At 43.3% G+C, this 22,731-nt stretch overlaps 1 protein-coding gene across 4 annotated transcripts in view; it reads left to right on the forward strand.

The window, feature by feature from the left end:
* Window positions 1-22,731, forward strand: part of LOC144752214 (uncharacterized) — a 65,393-nt gene that overhangs the window by 1,277 nt on the left and 41,385 nt on the right. For 2 of the 4 annotated variants that reach the window (XM_078640179.1, XM_078640178.1), the window contains exons 2-4: window positions 18,236-18,271; window positions 18,521-18,559; window positions 19,082-19,117. In XM_078640179.1, coding sequence (XP_078496305.1) covers window positions 18,247-18,271; window positions 18,521-18,559; window positions 19,082-19,117 — 100 coding nt within the window. In that variant the 5' untranslated portion in view covers window positions 18,236-18,246. Of the gene's footprint in view, window positions 1-61; window positions 1,179-18,235; window positions 18,272-18,520; window positions 18,560-19,081; window positions 19,118-22,731 lie in introns of those variants that run through there. The other 2 variants (XM_078640177.1, XM_078640180.1) reach the window with 2 other exon arrangements.

A 22,731-nucleotide genomic window follows, 5' to 3' on the forward strand; every position in this document is an offset into this window, starting at 1 on the left:
CAGCCTCAGATGACCAACTGCCACAATAGGTAATAGAAAGGTACAGTCAGCTAGAGAGACACTCTGGCATTCTATGATGTCATAAGTATAATAGTATTGTCTAGCCAGAGAGGAACAGTGAAGAAGGTATTTACTACACATCCTCTCTCTTTATGGAGTAATAGCAGAACAAAGGAATAATCAACAATAATACCTAATATGTCCCAAACAGTAAGGAAGTACACAAACTAGAAGTACCAAAATTATTAGTAGTGTACAACAAAAGATGACTTTAGCATAAGGTATTATTTGGAGAGAAGAGAACAAAGAATCAGCATTATATTATAACATGCCACAGCCACATCCTCTTCCCTTAACAAAGAGTAAGGTTTTGAAATAAAACGAAGATTATTTTGAACATTACCCTTGTAGAAGATATGTCGACACTAAATGTATGATAAAAATACAACTGAAAATCTCACCTAAATGAAGCCCTGGCCAGTAGCTACAAGCAGGTAGACTCAGACAAGACACCGTGTACAAACATTTTCTATCAATATGAATCTCTCTTGGAAAGGGTACGTTGCAGAACAGCATGGGCGTTGACTACCCAAAATTTTTTAGCTTCCCCTAAATAGGGTACACCACAGAGTAGACAAAATATCTCTGGGAAAAGGGCATGGACTACCCATAATTACTTATGGAACATGGGACTATCCAAAAAAAACATTTGACCTCCCCTGAAAAGGGTACACCGCAGAGTAAACAAAATATCTCTGGGAAAAGGGCATGGACTACCCATAACTACTTATGGAACATGAGACTAGCCAAAAAAACATTTAACCTCCCCTGAAAAGGGTACACCGCAGAGTAAACAAAATATCTCTGGAAAAAAGGCATGGACTACCCATAACTACTTATGGAACATGGGACTAGCCAAAAAAACATTTAACCTCCCCTGAAAAGGGTACAGCGCAGAGTAAACAAAATATCTCTGGGAAAAGGGCATGGACTACCCATAACTACTTATGGAACATACTACGGGCATGGACTACCCATCAACATCCCCAATCAACCAACCATGGGCATGGACTACCACAGACACTAACGTCCCCAGACGAGGGTACAGCGCATAGTATGGACTATGACCCTGGGACAAGAGATGGGCATGGGCCACCCACAAACACCAACATGCTCAGGTAAGTGTACAACCATGGGCATGGACTAACACACACCTTGTGTACTGGTATGGGCTTGGACTACCCACTATGACATCACACCCACACTGATAAACGAAACGACACTAAGCCCTACATAGGATTGGGGGTACATCATAACCCTAGAAAAATGGTTTCGGTAGAGTTAAATACTGTCAATCTGATCCCATATGTAAACGATAGGGCTAACACTGAAGAGACTACTAATCACACAAAAGATCATGTTGAAAATAATATGCAAACTAAACACTTTAAAACAAATTAGTAAACAATGCCAGCTCCGGTGAGCGACCTCTCACCCGGGATCCAAGCATTCAGACCATAAGGCAAACAGGACATGCGAAAAGTCAACTTGCTGTGTCCCAGTAGAAGACTTGCAGGTCGATGTAGTGTTGGTAACGCTGTCCGCGCAGCCATAGCACCTCGAGAGGCAAAGTCCTTGCCACTGCTCACATAGGCAACAAAACTCGAACTTCGACAGGAGCATGGTGAAAAGGAGCAAGAAAGACCAGGAAGACCGGACACCTTGGCATCGCACCTCGGCGAAAATAAAGTTTTGTTCCAAGTACGCTCGAAGGAAACTCCAACACTGAACTTGCAAAAACACAGCAGTTTGGGCAAAGCGCGTTTACCACAGCCAACCTTCAAAATTAAACGCTAATGTCAAACGCTGATGACGGTACGCTGCCTCACGCAGCGCAGAGTGACTCACAGCACGCTGTTGCCGTGGCAACCCAACAAACCCAAAATGGCCGCCACGTCAGTCGTAGCGACGTAAGGAGCGTGTCTCCAAAGACAACACAGGCGTCATAGGAGAATCTCACTTCACTAACTCCAGAAGGATTCCATGGACGTCATCAGATGGACAGCAGGCACGAAGAAGGGAAGATCGCTTGTGACCAACGGTCGACGATGCAGACAGCACGAGCCAGGTAAGACTCTGTGCACGGAGAGCGCATGCGGGGCTCGCAGCGGTTGAACTGCCAATTAGTAGTGTCTCCCACTGACCGGCAAAACTCTGTCTCTGACCAGCCTCCTCAACCACGCACATCGGCTCAACTGATTCTTTAGAGAAGCAGAGGTTGAACTGACAATTAGTAGTGCCTCTCACTGACCGGCAAAACTCTCCCTCTGTCCAGTCTCCTCAAACACGCACGTCGGCTCACCAAGAATGACGCTCGTGTGTACAGTTCAAATCCGTGAGCCACATTGTTGCTTATAAAAAAAACGCTCTGGAGCACAATAACACCAAAAACTCAGTACAGATACTGCAGGGAAACACGCAGTTACTGTTCCCATGAAGTAGATAGAACCAACTGTGAAACCAAGACTCTTCCCAGTCAGAATGAAGGCCAAATCAAAAGATAAATACCACAGGCCTCAGGGAAGAGCGTTGCTGGAAAGACTTTATCCAGACAGCAGCAGGGTGACAGCAGGCTCATCAAGTAACCTACGCCCAGATTGTAGGCTGTCCAGATGGTGCAGGACACTGGTGGGGTTAGCTGGGGCGTTCACTTTAGGTTACCATTTGACGTTTGAAAGTCCAAAAAGTCTTTAGTACCTTGTCTTTTAGTTGCTTAGTCGTCCTTTCTCCTTAATCCACGCGTAGTTCATCCTGTTAAAATCGTCGCCAAACTGTGGTAAATGAATGATGCAGAGTCCACTTGATAGTAAGATCCTTTATTGCAGGTTCCTTCCAGGTTAGACAGACAGGTTAAGATTGTAAGTAGATAGATAGAAAACCCCACCAGGAGCTCGCTGTTGGTAGCTCAGCCTCAGGTGACCAACTGCCACAACAGGGAATAGAAAGGTACAGTCAGCTAGAGAGACTCCTTGGCATTCTATGATGTCATAAGTATAATAGTATTGTCTAGCCAGAGAGGAACAGTGAAGATAGTATTTACTACAGAGAGCTGTTGTAACTTCTCTTGAGGGCTTAAAGCCATCCCCCTGCTTTCCAATAGTTTGTTTGAGTGTCCTTTAAAAATCCTTGCTTGCTAGTGGTCAGTCCTGCCTCTTTGTCCCTCCTTTTTCTCTTCCGTCCCTCCGAGGCAGCAGGGACTAAGTACTGTCTCATTCCACTATGGTTTGTTATCTGTCCTTGGGGGGGCTATTTATTTCTTGGTTTCCTGCTCTGATACTGTTTGTCTGTGTACTGCTTCAGTGCCTTAGATGCTTACATGTAAATATAGCATCCCCCCCTCCCTCCTCCTCTTAATGCCACAGTTATGTTAATGCTGCCTGCCATGAGTGCCTCCCTCTCTGTTGCTTGTATTTGATCCTTTTTGCACTTTTCAATAACCAACGTCACTTGGCTTTTTTATTTGGTTGGATGTTGGTTTGGTTTTGGGCTTCCTTTTAAGGGAGATTTGGCTTGTTCTCCTGTGTTTCAGAACATTACGATACTTTAAGCGATGCATGGGACTTAATATAATGTACACCTCTCCACAGGGAGCAGTTCTACTCCACTTCACCCTTACACACCTTATTTATTGGGAAGATAGACAAAACTTCCCTCTAATATACACCTAGGGCCAGCTAATTTGCCACTTCTTAGCTCATTATTGCCTTCCTATGACCAGCCCCCAGATTTCACTTCTCTCGACGTAATTACTATTACACCTTAAACAACGTTACAATGATAACATGGAATTGGTAACAAGCATATATAGGATGCAGGGTTAATCAAGAAGGAATGGCAATAATCATATATAGGATGCAGGGTTAATTGCATAAAATACTTTTATTCTGATTTAAATTTGATTAACTTTATGAACGTTTTTAACTATATAAATCTTAAAGGGATACGGCTCAGCCCTATGCATTCTAAGATGGCGGCCCCTTAGGAGACATAGACTTCCCTTTTGTTTTCCTGTAGTTGGCATCAAAGAAGGGTTCTAAATTACCTGTTAACATCATACCAACAGACTTGCACAATACTCAGGGATTTGACCCAGGGCTTATGGTAAGGGATTGCCCGATTAGAAGCTAGAAATAATAGCTCACTTATTCATACCTTAGTACAAGGTACTGTGACTGGTTCACAGCTACTAGAGCTAAGAGTCCGACTGCTATTTAAGAGAAATGTTAACTGGTAAGAATTAATTTATTGTCTCTCTACAGTGTCAGAAGTAAACACAATTCCCTTCTGTTTGCCAGGTCGTGTTGTATCAGCCTGGATTGCTTTGCCAATAATCTGCCTTGCCCGCATGCTCACAATCTAAAATTGCAGTGATGATTTACAGACTGGAGACTGCCGATAATTCAAAGGGATTGGAGGTGTAGAATCTTTAAGGACCCTCTACAGTCTAAATGGCAGGATATGCTCACATCACTCTCTACACACAAAGGCTACAGCACTGTTGATGGCAGCCTGACTATCCATCAAGTTCACTACGAGAGGATTTATCCCCCTTTCCCTTCTTACTTTTCCATGTTCTTGGAATTACCTTTCTAAAAGGGTTCCGGTGGGCATAGTGGGTTGGATGGAAAACTCATGCAGACCACCGCTGCAGTCGCTTTATAAACCTTCAATATTGCTACTGTGCTTTCAGTCCCTATTTGTAACCTGTCGGCGCAGTAACGTCCACTTGTTATTAGAAACATTTCAGCTCATTTAGGGCCTGGTAATGGGAAACTTCCTGTCTGAGTGGGCCTGCTTGAGTTGAAGGATTCAATTTAAGAAGCCAGTCCACTTACTGTCCTTATCCAACCCCACCCCTATCTGAAACTTGTATTGATTAAATTTTGGCCAGTCCATAAATTAAACGGTCTCCTAGCGCCTAAACAAAACAACCATGTTGGGTGTCCAGCAGGCACTGTGGCCTACAATGGACCGTGACCTTTGTTCGTTACCAGCACACATAGGCATGTTAATTTTGGGGGTCTGCACAATGGGACCTGCAACAGTTGGGGAGCCTCCTAAGCCCCAGGATGGCAACAACAACAAATCCAAGGGGCACTAGCATCTGCTTCCACAGCTGTGCTCTTGGCATGTGTCTGGACATTAAAGAGCGACCCTGTTTAAGGGAAAAAGGAACTATTCTGATTGTGGGCAAAGTCAGCTGTCCAGTCCCACAGAAGCAGACTGCAGCTCGACAAACTGTCCCTTCACAAAGCGCAGCCTACTTTGTGAGATGTTCAGTCTGTTGGTTTTAAGTATACCTATGTGATTTCAGTGATTTGCATTTTTAAATCGCTTTTATACAGTTCGATGTTGACCTTTTAACGTACAAGTGATCTATCTACCCAGTTCCATAAAAACAGTTGGATGTGTTCAAATTAGTGTCTGTGCACAGTGACCTTTTTTTGTATAGTGCTACACTACGGTGGACATTGTTTCAGGGAACTTTAAGAGCTGATTGTGTACAAATTCACAGTACGATAACAAACATTCTGCATTGTGATTGAGCACAAATTAATAGAACTGCAACAAACCGTCATTCTTAGTCCTCTAGTCTAGACAATGCTGCTAGCTGATTCTCTGGTACCATTGGTAATTCCTCATTATCATTCTAAGTTCTATAGGCAGTGCTGCGAACTGCTTCTCTGGTCCCAGTGGTAATTCCTCACTCTGAGTCCTCCAGACAGTGCTGCTAGCTGCTACCCTGGACCCGTTGGTAATTCCTCGTTCTAAGTCTTGCAGACAGTTCTGCTACTCTAGTCCCACCAGTAATTCCTAATTCTAAGTCTTTCAGACAGTGATGCTAGCTGCTACTCTGGTCCCCTTGGTAATTCCTCATTCTAATTCCTCTGGACAGTGCTGCAGCTACTTCTCTGGTCCCAGTGGTAATTCCTCATTCTTAGTCCTCTACGCAATGCTGCTAGCTACTTCTCTGGTCTTGTTGGTAACTCCTCATTCTAAGTTCTCTATGCAGTGCTACTAGCTGCTTCTCTGTTCCCAGGGGTAATTCCTCATTCTAAGTCCTCTACGCAGTCCTGCTAGCTGCTTCTCTGGTCCCATCTATAATTCATCATTCTAAGTCCTCTAGGCAGTGCTGCAGCTGTGTCTAGTCACAGTGGTAATTCCTCGTTCTTAGTCCTCTAGGCAGTGCTGCAGCTGTGTCTAGTCACAGTGGTAATTCCTCGTTCTTAGTCCTCTAGGCAGTGCTGCTAGTTCCGTCTCTAGTATCAGTGGTAATTCCTCATTCCTTGTCCTCTACACAGTGCTGCTGTTCCTACTCTGGTCTCAATGGTAATTCCTCATTCTAATTCCATCACCGGCGGCCTTCCGTGTGTATATTCAATGTACAACCATACAGCTGTGGTCCCCACAACTGTACAGGTTTGAAGCAAAGTGTACACATGTGCTTGCTGGTCCGTCATCCCTTTGTTTTAAGCCATCCTTGAAAGTGCAGAACTCAAACACATATGCAGCGCTATCTCCTTGTATTTCTCCATTTTCTCACACCATTGGCTTATGCAGTGGTTCTGGAGGTGTAAAATGGAAACAGATGGCTCGGGGGGATCCTGGCGCAGCGCTCACTATACCATGGGATAGCCACCCGCCTCCGCGGGCCATAAATGCAATGCCGGTTCACAAGGGTATCTTGTAGCTGTCCCTAGTGCGGGTACTATCGGGTGAGATTTTATAATTTCCATGTGACTGGAAAGCAATCAATGCCAGAAGAGATTCATAAGTGGTCTGTCAACTTCTTGTACTCAATTTTTATGCCTCCACTCCAAATCAAAACACCTAGGTGAAAGACATTGTCATTTACAACACCAATAGCTCTAACTCTGGCAAATGTGAGACCTATTGCATTGCAAATGCTTGTTTTCTATTACAATGGCATGGTATCTGTGGGATCATCAGTGGTACCCCCTTTTCAGGGATGCTCTCTCTACAGGCTAGCCATGTTTAGCTTTAAAAACTGCTGCTGTAATTCTTCATGTGTGCACCTGATTGCTAGAGCTGGCAGCTCTGCCAACTGATCTCTGTAGAACTCAGCCTGAGGATTCTGACAGGTAAACTGCTGCCAGTCATCCACACCTTCCATCATTGTACTTTGTAATGAATACTAATTCTTTCTCTGGGCGTGCTTTCCTCATGGAACTCATCACTGGCCACAAAGGTGGAGGAAGTAAAGGGTGGAAATGGCCAGAAAAATGACAAGCCAACTGAGGAAGGGTCGTTAAATACGCTGCATAGTCTACAGTGCCTTACTTCCTTTGTACAGCCATGGAGCGCTGTCTCTGAGGTTGGAAGGCCGCGTATGTGACTCTCTCCTGGTGGCTGACACTGTTTCTGCAGTGCTTCATATATGGGGTGGTTGGCTACTGGTGCTAAAATTAAACCACCAGCTCGGGTACCCACCTCTGCTGCCTGCAGCGGAGATAGCTTGTGCAGGCGATTCCGCTGCCACTTGCATAGCGCCGCGAGTGCCCCTGACACCCTGAGATGGAAACATCTTGTGCCATGCCTTGCTGAGCCTGCTGCACTCTAGTAGAGCCTTTGACTGGTGCGTGACACCACTCTGTCATTTAACTGTATCTGCGCCAGGGAATGTAAGAGGTCAGAAGGCAGATGCCAGAATGGTGGACTTTTTGCAGAAAACATTATTTTTGTTTTGTGTGGTGCAATTCAGGGCTGGGCTTGGAGGTAGCTAATTAAAAAGTTTAGGCTAAGTAAAAAAACTTGCTGGGCTCAGACTGTCGATCACCATGGCAACCAAATCAACTCTCTGAGACATGGGCCTGGATCTCCAGCTCTTTTGTACATCTGCACTATACATTGAAGAAAAACATGCTTTTGGGTTTCACTGTAACTAAGTGGAAGAGCGGCCTAGTACAGGTAATGCACCTACTGCAGAAATCAGACCAGTATCTTTTTAAATGCGTGACTAACACGTTTTAGTGCAGTGATTTGGTCACCAGCACTAAAATGCGTTAGTCTAACCCCAGATGTGTGTCACTTGACAAGGCTGCTTGAAACTGGTGAAAAAATGCCTGAAATGTAAGGTCACTAATCTACAGCCTGTTTCTAAGAGATAAGAGTGTTACAAGCTGAATTCTGAAGGGGGTCCTTTTAATGGTTACTTAGAAAAAAAGTTTTGCATTGGGTACAGCCTGCTTTTGTTTATTACTAAAAATATACAGTTTGAGAGCAATTGTTTTATAATGAACACTTAATCCCTGCAAATTTTGCAGCAGCCAATAACAGAAGTCTTTATTCCAACAAGAAAGAACTCAATTCTGGTTCTCACCGGTTACACACAAAACATCTGCAGTGGCTGCATTAAACAATTGAAGTTTCATAATATGAGAGTGCAGTCCCCATTGATTTTAACCTGCATGATTTATCATCCTTCATTTAAGGTGTGTGGTCTAACAATAACATTATAAAATAGTTATACAATGATTTCTTCCTTGTTTCTGTTTTGTTGTGAGGCTTAGACTGCGTTGGCTGCCCAAGCAGTCGAAGCTAAGGCTTATTTATTGCCTTATGGTCTCTGCGGTACATCATAGTACTGCAGAGTACTGCTAAGTCATTGCAGCTGCATGGAGGAGTAAAATGGCGCACACCATTTGCGATAAACAAAACACTGGTACGCTGGTATTTAAAACCAACAGTACTTAGTCCCTGGCTTCTAACATTAAAATTCAAAGCGCTGTATGAAAACAAAAATGCCACAAAGAGTGTAAAGCTGGGAAGTACAGAAATGGGTGCAATGCTGAAATGCATGTCACCGGGACAACCTTTAAGCAACCTATACTGAGCTACATGTGAAGAGAAAGAAATAGGCAACCATGTATATTGTGCTGTGGGAAGCACGGGACAGCTTTCGCCAACGGGGCTAGCCATCGATGGAACAACAGGTGTTGAGGAATGTAAATGTAGTGGTACTTGTATAGCGCACAAATCACCCATGAGGCATCTCGGCGCTTGTACGAAAACCGCTGAGGAACCCTTCCTGGCCTTTCCCTGTGAAGTGCCCACTCCTGGGCACCCCCATGGTGAAGCCAGGCATCCTAGCGTTGTTGGGGCCGTTGTGGAGATTAAGCAAGCTATTGCCCAGAGTTGCAGAGTGGGACCCATGATTAGAGTAGGCACCGAGGCGAGAATTATCAGGTCCAAGGAAGTTGAGTCCAAGACCCGCCGAGGCGGGAATTGAACCCTGGTCCCAGGCTAGACCTCAGCATCAGGGTCTGCCGCTCTAACCATTGAGCCACATTTCTCCACCCAAAGGAATCAGGTATGAGAGGCCCTCTTCATACTAATTATGGCTGTCCATCACTGCCAGACAAGTGTGTGGAGGCATTGCCCTTGCTTTAGTGTCCATAGACCATTGGTAGGACACGATTCATCAAAGGCTGTAGGTGACAGGGCATAGTGCACATCTGTAAATGGCTCGGCGCATTAAAAATCGGCATAACTGAAGATAAAATGGACTCCTTGATGTATTCAGCTAAGTTCAAGCTGTTCCTACAGGACCCTGTCTTCACACAAGGTGTGACTACTGCCCTCTTCTAAGGATACTTGCGTTCAGCAGGTTCTTTGGCAGAATTCGGCAGCCGCTGCATACGTCCCCCTTCTCAAAACTCCTGCAACACAGGTGCAACCACGAGGAACAATGAGGGACCCCGCCCCCCAGGCAGAGTTTGTGTCCGGCCTGGGGGCAGGGCCTTGCGCATCCTGGGAACAGGTACTTGAATCATTAGCATAACTGGCAAACAGGGGGTCAGTGGGCAGGCATGTGGTGTGAAGAGAAGCGTTCACAAATATACCTCAACCCCTGCATTACACAAAGAAAACATAACTTTTTTTTATGAGCGCTTGCTATCAAAAATATATAGCGGTATATTGATAGGATTGCCTTATCCTTTAATATTTAGAAATTCCATTGTAAACCACCAACCTGCCACTTGCAACACATGGAACATGTATTCAGATTGGTTATACCCCTCAAGAAACTGTTTGGGATACAGTAAATCGTGCTTTCCTCTGTCTATTTTATGTTGTCTTTTTTCCATTTTATATACTGCAAATTTGGCCCAAGGGCAATAGCGCACTGTACATGAGCACCAGATTACTGAACACAAGGTTGGATTCATTTTTAGACTTTCCAAGGGAGATTAAGTGATTTGCCCAGAATCGCAAGATATTGAGTGGACACCATGCCGCGAACCTGGTTCCCCAGTTCCAAAGCCGGCAGCTCTGGGTATTAAGCTATCTTAACGAACACGAAAGTAACGAAATATGCCTTGTCTGATCATAAAACAATGTTTTCATTGCAACGCGTTTGAGGTAAAAACAATAAAAAGGGATTTTTTTTATTCACCCTGTAATATCATCCTGGTAAAGAAAATGACATGATAGTTTATAGTTTTCTGCCCTGTATCTCTGAAGACAAACAAAAGGCACCGGATCCATGTGAGCCTCGGTTCAACGCTTGCAGTTGCTTATGTTGAAAGTCAACTCTCTCATAAGGCGCCAGCTAGCCGCCTGTCTACGCATGTGTAGATTTCTTTTTGCAGCATGGAAACAATTGTATCATCCTGCAAGACTGAGGAAGGGTCTCGGTCACCATAGCAACGAGTGAGTAGAGGACGGCAGGTTAAGAATATAACAATTAGCCCCAAAAGCACGCCTGGGCTTCTTTTAATAAAACTATCATAATCGCCACAGTGTCATAAATGCGTGACTATTGCATTTTAGTGCAGTGATACGGACACCAGCACTAAAATGCGTTTGTTTAACCCCTGATGTGTGGTTCTTGGCAGGGCTATGCACCGCATATGTTTTAACATCAAAGGAAGTAACGTTGCATGACATTTGACATAGCTACCAAATGGCGCGGTGTCATCTGCGACACCCTTAGCCAGCCCTGGCTTTGGCAGTTTCAGAAAATACCATTATGGGACATTTATTTTTCAACGTTAGGCTTAGAAGGCCTATGAGTTAAATGTTTGTCTAAAAAGCTAGGAATGGCTGAAGGTGTTACATTCACATAACATGAGAATTTGGGCAGATAAGTTTTGACTTACGTGATGCCACAGGTAGTGCTGGAGTCAAAGTGTTAATAAAATAACACCATACCAGTGCACTCTGGTTCCAGGGGGGATTTTTTGAATATATGTTAAGGAGGACATATCCGTTCAATCTTCTTTACTGAGGATCTCCCTACCCTTCTAGGGTTCCCTCCTGGGAACCCTAACCTTGTGTATAAGCACAGCATCCTACTACATGACTGGTTGAACATGTAAACAAAGGTTAATGAAAGAAGTTAGAGTATCAGAGTTACAGAATTTGTGTATCAAATCTGCTTTTTCATTTATGCATTTGGAAAATGCCAAAAGGAAACATTTATTTCCTTTGAAATCAATAAGTCAGTGAACGTTTCAAGAAAGTAAACTTCAATGAATGTTGAAGAAAATGGAAGCTAACAAAGTTAATGCACAGAGGCTGCAGCATTACAGTCGCTAGATCACACCATATATCCTAACTACCGTGTTTTTAGTCGTGGTCATTGATTTAAATATGTGCAGTCTGTGAATTCCAGACTTTTTAGTCCAGTTGAATGAGTGAAATGATAATTGTCATGATGCTACTTGAGAAATTCTGTCTGAGTTGCTATTCTTGTATAGTTATAAATATGCAAGGATAGACTAGACACACGTTCACTGTGTTGATTTATACTGTAATAATTGTAATAATTTCAGATATTGCAAATATTGAATGGGCATTGGCCCTGCAGTATGTTCTCCACATTAGATTGTATTTCCGCTGAGAAAGAGCTTAAGATTAAATTGATTTAAAGACTGCACACCTGGCCCAATTATGAGTAAATTCATGCATCTGTACTTGTGTCTGCCCTGTATCTGCCACACTATGTATGTGCTTGTATGGGCATACTTCACTGCATGGGTACTTGCATGTCTCTTTTTCTGTTAGCAGTGTACTAGGCTGTCTTTAGGCATATTTGCATGGCTGCTTGCTGTTCTGTGCGTATGGGTGCTTGTTTGTCTGTTGGTTTGTTACTTGGTTCTTATTTGTTTGGAGGTCTGTGTGCATGGTTTGCTGTATGTCTACTGATGGATGTACCTTGGAAACAGTAAGTTTGTTAATGCGTTTTATAGTTTGCTGCTCGTTGCTACTGTTGCTTGCAATTAGTTATCCAAGACTCCCTTTGCATAATAGACTCTCCAGTGCTAGTTTCGATGAGGGGTAAAGGTGCAAGGTAGAAGATGGTGTAGGTTTGGAATTAAGCATCTGATTTGTATTCTAGCGGATGGCCCGCTTCACCACCAGGGCAAAAGAGTAAATTACTGCGTCTTCCTAACGAAGGTACAGTCTTCCGGATTTAGAAATTACTGTCACAGCAATTCCTGTCAATGCCTTTTGCAGTGTGGTGCAGTAATCCGTCAACATGAACTAGCCTTTCATCAAACCGTTGCTGTGACGGTCTTGGACGCTTCTCTCGCCGATCGAACCTATTATATTGCGATTCTGTTTCTTCTGCCCTATCGTGCCTTTTGAGAAAAGCTGCTAACTGATGGAAATTTTCTTGTTACTTGAATAGAGTGTAGGTCGAATGATACCTCTTCCCATAAACAAGAGCGTCATATTAAACTGAAAATTACTCCGAAGCATATTGCATGATTCCCTGCAGATGGGAATCTAACTTTACGCAGCACGCAGACGGTGTCGCTCTTGGACCTCCTATCTGGGGGTCGAGTATTATACTCTTCTGGACTAGATGTGGCTTATTCCTGGGCGGCCTCCATAGCTCTTTTGTCTTAACCTACCGGACGGGAATGCTTCCTTTTGAGCAGTGCACTTCCTATATCCTTCTCTACTCATGAAGACACTTTGAACTTTTTATACAGTGCCCTGAAGAAGTCCTGTATTTGGATGAAACGCGTCGGCTGTACTGTGTTTTTCTCTAAGCAATAAGAAAATGGAATAAAGAGATTTAACTGAGGAACCTTTCTCTCGTGGTCTACTGGAATTGCTTCTATTGAATTATGTGTTGTGGTGTGGTGCACCCGTGCTTTTTTGGTTCAAATTGTTGAGTTCCAGAGGGAACAAGCACTGTGACGGTGGGTGCTCTGCAGTGTGCACACGGACCCCTGTAAAGATACAAAGGGCAATATTTTTGGAGTAATACTGGGTTAGGTGCTGGCAGTGAGAAGGTCCAACTGTCTGTCTAAGAATTATATGAATTGGACAAGAGTCTCCAGGTGGAGATAGTTCTACTGGGTTTCTCAGACATCTCATATAATATTAGTAATAATACCTTTGTCCAACTTCTTGTCTTGATCGTGCTGGACCGCAGATCTTGGTGACTCCTGCAATGGTCTCCTCTTGAGTCTATCTGCCAGGTGGAATTGCAGTTCCTGCTGGACCTAGGCTCCTGTCATTCAGATCAGAGGCCTGCGTGCAGGTTATAGCAGGCTTGGCTGATCTTCATGTGTAAGAAATTGGATTATTATTTAGGGTTGGTGACTACTCACCTCGAAGAATAATACCAACCTTTGTCAGGGTGAACTCTCAAAGTTACTAAATTAGCCTGGATTCAACCCCCTAGTAACTATGGCACAGAGCAGACCAGCTTTACGTAGGACAATGTGCAACGCATGTATGCAGTACCACAATAGCAATGAAGTCAAAATGCAAAACAATAAGAATCCCAAACCAAATTAGAAAAATAGAGTAACATTTAATAAAATGACTTCAACATGACAAAAATCCAGTAAGGGGAACAAGAGATATGAATTTTGAAGATTTAGTAGGAATAGCGCCAAAAAGCACAAATCATCAATGATAGTAAATGGTCTTGGTAGGTCGGGACCTAGGCGCAATTTGAGGCTGACTGCGATGTAGCGATGACCAATGAGGTAAAAGTGCCCAGGGCCAACCTTACCCATTTTAAAAATGTTCAAGATTGCAAAGGTATTTAGAAACACTAAACTTGTGCTCTGAAGGCTGGGTTGTGGGGGGAGTGTACTATGGTAATCCCAGAGTCCTCTCAAAACGAAACCTAAAATGCATTTGAGAGTCCCACCGTTCCTATAATAAACCAAGGTACAGATGGCTGGTAGGGCAAAAGGAGAGTTCTTCAGCAAGCAGACAGAAGATTCACAAGAGTCGTCTTGGCATCCTGTTCTCTCGCCTTTAACTTGTACCCCAATGTTATATGTGAAACCAGAAGACCTGTCTAGCAGAATTTGATACTGGTACCAAACAGGATGCACACATGACTATTCTGCAGTGTTCAGAGGCTCCATCGCGGCCCACTGAGGTCAGCCTATCGTTGGCTCCTGGGAGACGATTCACATCTATTCAAATCTATACAGGGCTAATTATTGGCTGGGAGAAGCCAGAGAGCCAATGCAAATTAACTCCCAGAAAAATGAGGTAGGGAAAAGGTAACTTTCCAAAAGTTACTTTTCCTTTATATTTATTACAAATCTAACTTCACCATCGATTTAGATTTTTAAGAACTATTAAAATAGTTGTTTTAATTATTTTTCTAGCTGGTCCCATTCCAGGGATACATTATACATTTCCACATAGGGCCGGTAGACCTGTCACAGTGAAAATAGCTTTTGGGTTCTAGTCACAGTTTAGACATGTTAACTTATTTTCAGCATGACTTGTTTCTAAATATAATGCACTCTGCCTTCTGGGCTGCAAGCCCTAAAGAGGAGGCGCCTATTAATATTTAAAAGGGAGTTTGTTTTACCTGTGAAAAGATTTATTGTACCAGGCTGATTTGTAGTTATTACACTGCTACAGTCAAACTACAGTGGAAGCTCTGAAGCCATGTTTGTGCTGCCACTGTAGAGGATGGCACAGTATACTCTGCAGTCCACTAGTGGCATTTAACTTCCAGGTCCGGGTACATTTTGTACCATAAATTAGGACTTATCAGCAAGTTAAATATACCAATTGAGAGTATTGTCAATTCAACCATGCTTAAAGGGGGAGTACAGGCACTTTTCTATTGGTTAGCAGGGATAAAATGCACAGAGTTCGAAAGCCAGCAAAAAATATAGGGTCTAGAAAAGGTGAAAAAAATTAGGATGGCCGTGCAGAAAAGGCAGATTTCCTAGATTATCTCTATAAATGTGTTTCCACCCTTGGGCAGGAATATCAAGAGTCCAGCTCCTAGACAGTGTTATGTTATGTTATGTTATAAATCATTTATAAAAGCACAACGTAAACCGGGTAGGTTTCTGGGCGCTAGAGGGCGGGGCGCAACGAAAAAAGATGAGTTAGGTGAGGTAGGCGGACGTGAATAGCCATGTTTTAAGCTGTTTCCTAAATTGGAGATGATTATCAATGAGTCGAATTGAGAGAGGGAGCGAGTTCCACAGTTTGGGAGCCAACGTCGTGAAGCGCAGCCCGCCGTGTTTGATTCGTTTGAATCTTGAAGTGCTCAAGAGACGTTGGCAAGATGACCGGAGATTGCGAGAAGGAATGTATTTCTTGATCTTGTTAGATATGAACTCCGGGCCGGTGTCCAGCAGAGCTTTATGTACAATACAACCCAATTTAAATGCACTGCGTTGGCTCACAGGGAGCCAGTGAAGCTGCTTCAACAGGGGTTTGACATGATGGCGGGAAGAAAATGAGAAGATAAGCCTAGCCGCGTGATTCTGTATCCGTTGCAGGCGTTGCACTTGGTAGGCTGGAATGCCAGCATAAAGTGAGTTTGCGTAATCCAGTCTGGAAATAATTAATGCCTGGACTACCAGGATGGATGCTTCTTTAGAAATAAATCTTATTATCTTCTTTATTTTCCTTAACATAAAGAAACAGACCGAGACCACTGAGTTAATTTGTGGGTTCATGGATAAGTCCTTGCTTATCGTAATCCCCAAGCTCTTCGCCGTTGCGGCAGGAACAGGAGGAGATCCCAAAGAAGTCGGCCAAAAGTTAGAATTCCAAGGCCTGGCGTTCCCTCCTGTCAGGATCAGCTCAGTTTTGTTTGGGTTTAATTTAAGCTGGTTCAGGTTCATCCAATTGCTGATGAAGGTCATTATATCACGCAGGTGGCTTTTCAGATGAACAGGTAGGATGTAAATTAAAAATTAATTGCAGATCATCTGCATAATTAAACACCAGAACATTCATCTCCCTCAAAGCCGTGATCAAAGGTTGCATATAAAGATTGAACAGGAGGGGGGGTAAGGAAGAACCCTGCGGAACTCCGCAGGGAAGTCTGCCTTTCATAGAGCAATATTGGCCCAGGCGGACGGATTGAAACCTGTCTGACAGGAACGACTGGAGCCATTTCAATGCTCGGCCCCCCACACCAGCACTGCAGACACGGTCGGCCAAGATGTTATGGTCGATCGTGTCAAATGCAGCCGATAGATCGAGGAGGATTAGAACCTGGGAGGAGTTTTGATCTGCTCCTTTGCGAAGTTCGTCCATGACCGAGAGAATGACTGTTTCGGTCGAGTGAGCAGGTCTAAAGCCAGCCTGATTGGGATCTAGATGAGAAGAAGCTTCGACAAAGGAGCTCAAGCAGCCAGCAACATGGGCCTCCAAAATCTTGCTGAGATAGGGTAGGAGGGAGATTGGACGATAATTGCTCATGACCTGAGAGTTTGCGCCAGGTTTCTTCAAAATAGCAAGAATCTCTGCCACCTTAAAGGATTCTGGGACCAAGCCACTGTTAAGTGACGAATTGAGAAGGGATATAGGGGGTGCCAGGCAAACTGTGAAGACTTCACACAAGATATGGGGGGGGGGGGGCACTGTCAAGGGTAGAGCCTGATTTGACTTTAATCATTAATTCAGAGAAAGAGTCCACGGTGATGAGGGAAAATTGGTTAAGAGACACAGACGTCTGGCAAGCCGGACGTGGTATAGTGAGGGTAGTCGGTTGAGGGATGCTCGTTTTTATTGCAGTAATTTTATCGAAAAAGTAGTGGTTTAATGAGTCACAGAGCTGCTGAGATTGCTCAGGTGGTGCAGTCACTCTCGCCGGACCTGTGAGTTCCTCTACAATTGAGAAGATCTCTTTAGATCTTAGATTGAGCTCTTTAGAGTGTATCCTGTCCAAAGGGGCTGTAGAGCAAATCCTTCAAATCAAGGCAACAAAGTTTATGTTCCAGAAGACGGTGCTTCTCTGAAATTGGGGTACTGGCAGTAAGTGATTACCCAGTCCAAACATGTCCATCTTAGAATTCATGCAAAAAGAACATTTAATGAACAGAATGCTGAACAATGTCAGACATTCACCCCAGTACAGATATCTGGGCCTAAATATATTGTTTTTTAGTCTCCCTATGCCTTTCCAGTTCAAATCCAGCCATATGCAAATCAGCCTTGACCTTGTTCAACATGGGAAGAGTCCAGCCCGAACAGCCAGGCCAGGTCCTTCCCGGACCGGAAAAAAAAAATTCAGGCTCTGTGTGCATTGGTTCCTGCATGGCTGTTGCCCTGCGTTTTTTGGTGCCTGTATAGCTATTTGAAGATCTATCTGTGTGCGTCGTTTTCTGTCCATCTGTCAGTCTGTGTGCACTGGTGCTTATAGGTGTGTTATCTTCATCTCTCCATTTCTGTCTTCCTATCGACAATATTCCTGTCTTTCCATAAGCACCTTTATGTGTTTTTTGTTTGTACAAAACTGTATTTTGGTCATTGCACACTGGTGTCTGTATACACATTTACCTGTTGGTCCGGGTGCTTGAATGTTTTTGTTGTGGACGTTTGTACATACTTGTCTTTGCATCTGTTTGAATTTAGGTGCTTGTTGACCTCGGTGTACGTACTAATAGGTCTGAATATTTGTGTGATAAGTAGGTGAATATCTTCATCTAGGTTCGGTCTCTAGGTGTACATGCTTCCAAACGTCAAAATTATTGGCTTTATCAGTGCACCGTGATAAGGAGGAATGATAAATCACAACAAATCCATCTAATCTCCAGGTGGTAATACTGGAATCAGAAGAACATTTTAAAATGTAAATCGTTTCAGTTTGTAGTACATAGTTCTGTGTGTGCCAAAGCCATGTTGTAAATATCACCAGACCAGGTCATAATGGGTCACAATATCATGCTTTATTGATTAACTCTTTTAGAATCCTGCGCCATGGAGATAGACACATCAATCCAAGGTTAGTGCAGTCATTTCACAACTATAAAATAATTCATTTATTTGTTTTTTTAAAAGCAATTTGAACAGTGATTATTCCAGATGTATAATGTTGGTTAAACAAAGCCATTCTTTGCATTAGGCTTGCAGTTAAAATCTTTCCATCAAACAGCATTGCATCCTTCTTTGTATACATCATAAGCATTTGTGCCTCTTCCTATGCAACAGTTCACTTTGTTTTCTAACCTCACATGTTTGCTCTTACTTTCAGTAGACACAAAGCCTGCAAAGCTGGATGTAGCTGGTGCAGGTTAGTATAAATTACGTAGCACCTGAGGTGCAAAACCATTAGCCGTAAATCGGAGTGGTAACCATTCGTAACCAATGGATATCGTGAAACAGACAGGGGCATAATTTACAAAACTCAGAAAGGTGGTGGGATAACGGTTGTAATTCTAAAATGTAAAAACATTAGAGGGTGTAATTTCCCACTGTTAAGTATTAACATATTGAACATTTTATGCAGAGTGAACATCAAGTTATACAACTGTTTAGACATTTCTTAAGTATTCTACATTTATTTCAGTGGGTGCATACCTGTAATTTCCCTGGCTTTTGTATTGCGACAAGGACAGGTTAATCGTCTAGACACTTTGAGACATTGCAGTATTTTTATTATTGTGTTTTTTGTGTCTAATATGTTAGTGAATTTCTACACAGTATGAAAAATGTGAAGCTTTTTTTATTAGTTTCTATAAAACCTAGTAATGATTTTTTTAATCTGCTTTTAAAGAGTCACAGTATATGTTTTTTTTGTGTATTTATTTTCCAGATGCCATTTGCGCAGAGGTGGAAATATCAAACACAGGTCAGTTGGTAATGTACTTTAAGTTGATTGTTTTTTAAAGAAAAACTAAAACATTATTGTTTCTACTATTCATTCATTGTTTAAAAAAAAATCCACATTTATTACTTCAGGTCTTTTCAACTGACAGCCATCTTGATATGAGAGCTTAAAAATAAGTTTGGGTTAGTTATGTAAGGATCTCTGATCTGAGACTATTTAGCTGGCTATAGTTGAATCCCAGAGGGCTAAGGAAGAATGGCTATATAGTGATATTGTGCACTCAAGTGTCTGTTAGTACTGGTGTATGATCAGTAGTTCAAGTCTGTACTTGAAGGATTGGCCCCCCCTAACCCCCCCAGGATGGGCTCAATTTTTAATACACAATTTTAAACTGTATTTATGTACTCCAGTGTCTAAACATTAATTAACTTCAACTGAATGGAATTGATGCAACAGCTACCTTTCTTGGAGAGTGGCCTTCAAATATTGTTTTTAAAAATCCTTCCCAAACTACCACTAAACTTCATTTTCAGAATATTTGTCTAGACTATTCCCTCCTAATCCCAAATAATACATCCTGTATAGTTCTCTTTCTTACAAAGCGAGGGTTTTGAAAACGAGTGTGCTAGCCCCTTTTCACTTCTATGAAAGAAAGTATTAGCCTGGGAAGATACATTTAATTTTTGTTTCTAATTTGTAATTTAACAATGGTCTCACAACATTGTACTTGCCTGCTCACAGGAGTGTCATTGAGATCCCAGTGCAGTTTACTACAGCTTTAAAGGTCCATGGGGGATAATGCCCAGCAAAGGAGTCACAATTATTGTACTATGCCTTCCATGCCCCCGGCCCTTACACCCTCCACCTGTTTCTCTGAGGTTGGGAAGGCTGTCTATGGCAGAAATCGGTTATCGGTAGCTCAGGGCCTGTGTGAAGGGCTGAACTCCTTCAAGGTCTGTCAAGTTTCCTTCCTCATTGCTCAAGGATCAGGTGTCTCCTACCGGTGACCACTGTTCCACCCTGCACTTGATAGTACATGTGAAAGGTGTAAAATGTCTCCTTGCAGGAGCCCTAACTAGAAAGAAAGGAAGAAAAAGCCAGAAAGGCGTAAAACAGCCTGTGGCTCTTCATTGAATATGATTTATGCAGAAGTAGATAAGAAAGGCACCAAACTCTGCCTGGCATCACGAAAGAGGAAAGAGCTGAGCAAGGACATCCTGTTGAGGAACCAAAAAGAATTCAAGCTAAAAGGAGGCAAAATCATGGACATGAATAGTAGCAAGTGAGTGATGAATGTGACAAAGTATAGGACAATGAATGTCTTGTGACACATCATTCTCTCCTTAATGCCTGCTTTATATATGATTCAAAGAGGAACTAACATGACAGGAAAACACTCAACTTCATCTTGGATCGAGAACCCCAGGCAGAAACCTCAGGAAAGACCACCTTCTTGGAAAGGGCGGTTATAAGGCTAGACCATGACTCTCTTTTCTAACACATGGTGCTGACTAGACACACGAGGAAGAAGCCCATGTTTGACATATTTTATCTGAAGCAGAACTCCATAATCCGACTGTCTCTGGCACCCTTCCTGCCCCACACTCTTTGCAAGTCACAGAGCACCACTACAGATGAAAACACAAGCGTGGTCTAGGCTGGGAGGTCATCCATCCTCGTATTGAGCACACCCTCCTGAAATATGCTGCCTCACTAAGCAATAAGCACAACATTTTCCTCTGATGATCCCCTGCTAATCACTCAGCGTGGATGTAACCGCCTGGTGGACAGTGAAGTGCACTTCCCACACAAATGACAAAGCTGCATTGGAATGGCTGAGCCAGAAGGTTGTCTCAGTCTTGACTGAGCCCATCAGTGGTTATCCTCTATAATGCGGTCCTGGGAAACCTGCTACAGCAGTGTCAGTCATGCCTGTCATGTACGGTTCTCTGGAAGGTAGATGTTCTCCTGTCCATTGCCTTGATGGAAAGATCATTTGTACAGTCCCACTTCTGTAATGTTTCATAGATCTCTGTGAGATGAAGATGAGCTGTGATTTCACTCCATTACCTCTCTAGACAGATGACACTTAGAAGGAAACACTGAAGTGTACCTTCTCTAGTTCTGTCAATTCTGTCTGCTCCTCTTGGTATACCCTCTCAGGAGATACCTGCGGCAGTTGTCTCTCCGGGGGTGCTTGTTACAATGACGTCTGTCCTGCTGTCAGGCTTCTTGGGATATTTACTCAAGTGGTACTTATATCAGTCACTTCACCTCGGGTACATGCTAATGCCCCATCTGTCCACCATGGAAAATCCATTCAGTTCCTTCCTTTGCCCATTGTTCATTCCAGGATATCCAATCCGGTGTTCTCACCCCTGTGTGTCCCTGTAGAAAAAATAAATGCCTAGATGCTGTCAGTTCTGCCTGTCCTTCAGTGTAAATGTTCAGGTGCCGCCAGTTCTGTCTGTTCTTCGCGGAGCAGCTCTGTTGCTCACTTAAATGCTACCTGCCCCTTCTGGGATACCTGCTATCCTCTTTCACTAGCTGCAAGCCAAACTAGACTGTTGGCTTGCAACACATTCTACAGAACACACCCTAGATACTCGTTTCCTGACTCAAGTGACCACTGCATGACACTCGAGCTACATGTCGGTAACGTCTGATGATTATGGACATTTTAAAGTTTTTCTGTGACGTGAACTGCAAACAGCAATCAATGTTGACATACAATTTTGGATAATTTTGGACACTTGAACTATATATTGTTCATGGTGATTTCATCCTGCATTCCAGACATTTTTATATGTTCAATCTGCTTTCTGAAACGCTGGAAACTGTGTTTGACGATCGCAGCTCACCCACTCTTTTGCGCCCTGAAGAAGCCTTGTATTGGCAAAACACGTTGGCTGCATGCATTCTGCTCCCTTGTGAAGAAGGACATGAATAAAAGAATACACACAGAGGACTGATTTGTTATACTTTTATTGATCCCTTTTGTAATTTACTGTGTAAACATTTGTTTGATTGCCTTTCGAATATCTATTAACATACCTGCTATAATGCTGTCAGTTCTATCTCCCTCATACAGGCTCAGTTCCAGCATGGCTCAGCTGTCCTGTATGAAACACCCCTCAATGTTGCTGGTTCTGTGTCCTCCTAGGATTCGCATTCAGGCGCTGTCCATCTTCAATGTCCCACCTTGCATACCAGCTCAGATGCTGCAATTGCAATTTGTCCCTCATGGGGTTACCTACTCAGGAGCTGCCAGTCATGGTTGTTCCTGTTGGAATATCCCCATTTTCTGTGTGTCTAAACTGTCCTTCCATGGATACCCTAGTTAGTGCGGATGATCCCTCCTGGCCCACTGAGCCGGTGTTGCTAGTCCTGAGTTGTGTACCTTGTGGGATACTTGCCCGGATGCTATCCGTCCACACTGTACCTATGAAGGACAGAGATGACTATCAGATTCTGCCTGAGCTGCCGTACCTATAGAATAACTGCACAATTCCTGCATGTCTCATCTATTCCATCTGGATATCCCCTTCAGGGAGGTCAGTCCCTTCTAGGATACACGCTCGAGTGATCTCAGTCTTCGATGTCCCGCCTGCCATACCAGCTCAGGTGATGTGAGT

The sequence above is a fragment of the Lissotriton helveticus genome, chromosome 4_2 (genome assembly GCF_964261635.1).
Source record: "Lissotriton helveticus chromosome 4_2, aLisHel1.1, whole genome shotgun sequence".
NCBI classification, from domain to species: Eukaryota; Metazoa; Chordata; class Amphibia; order Caudata; family Salamandridae; genus Lissotriton; species Lissotriton helveticus.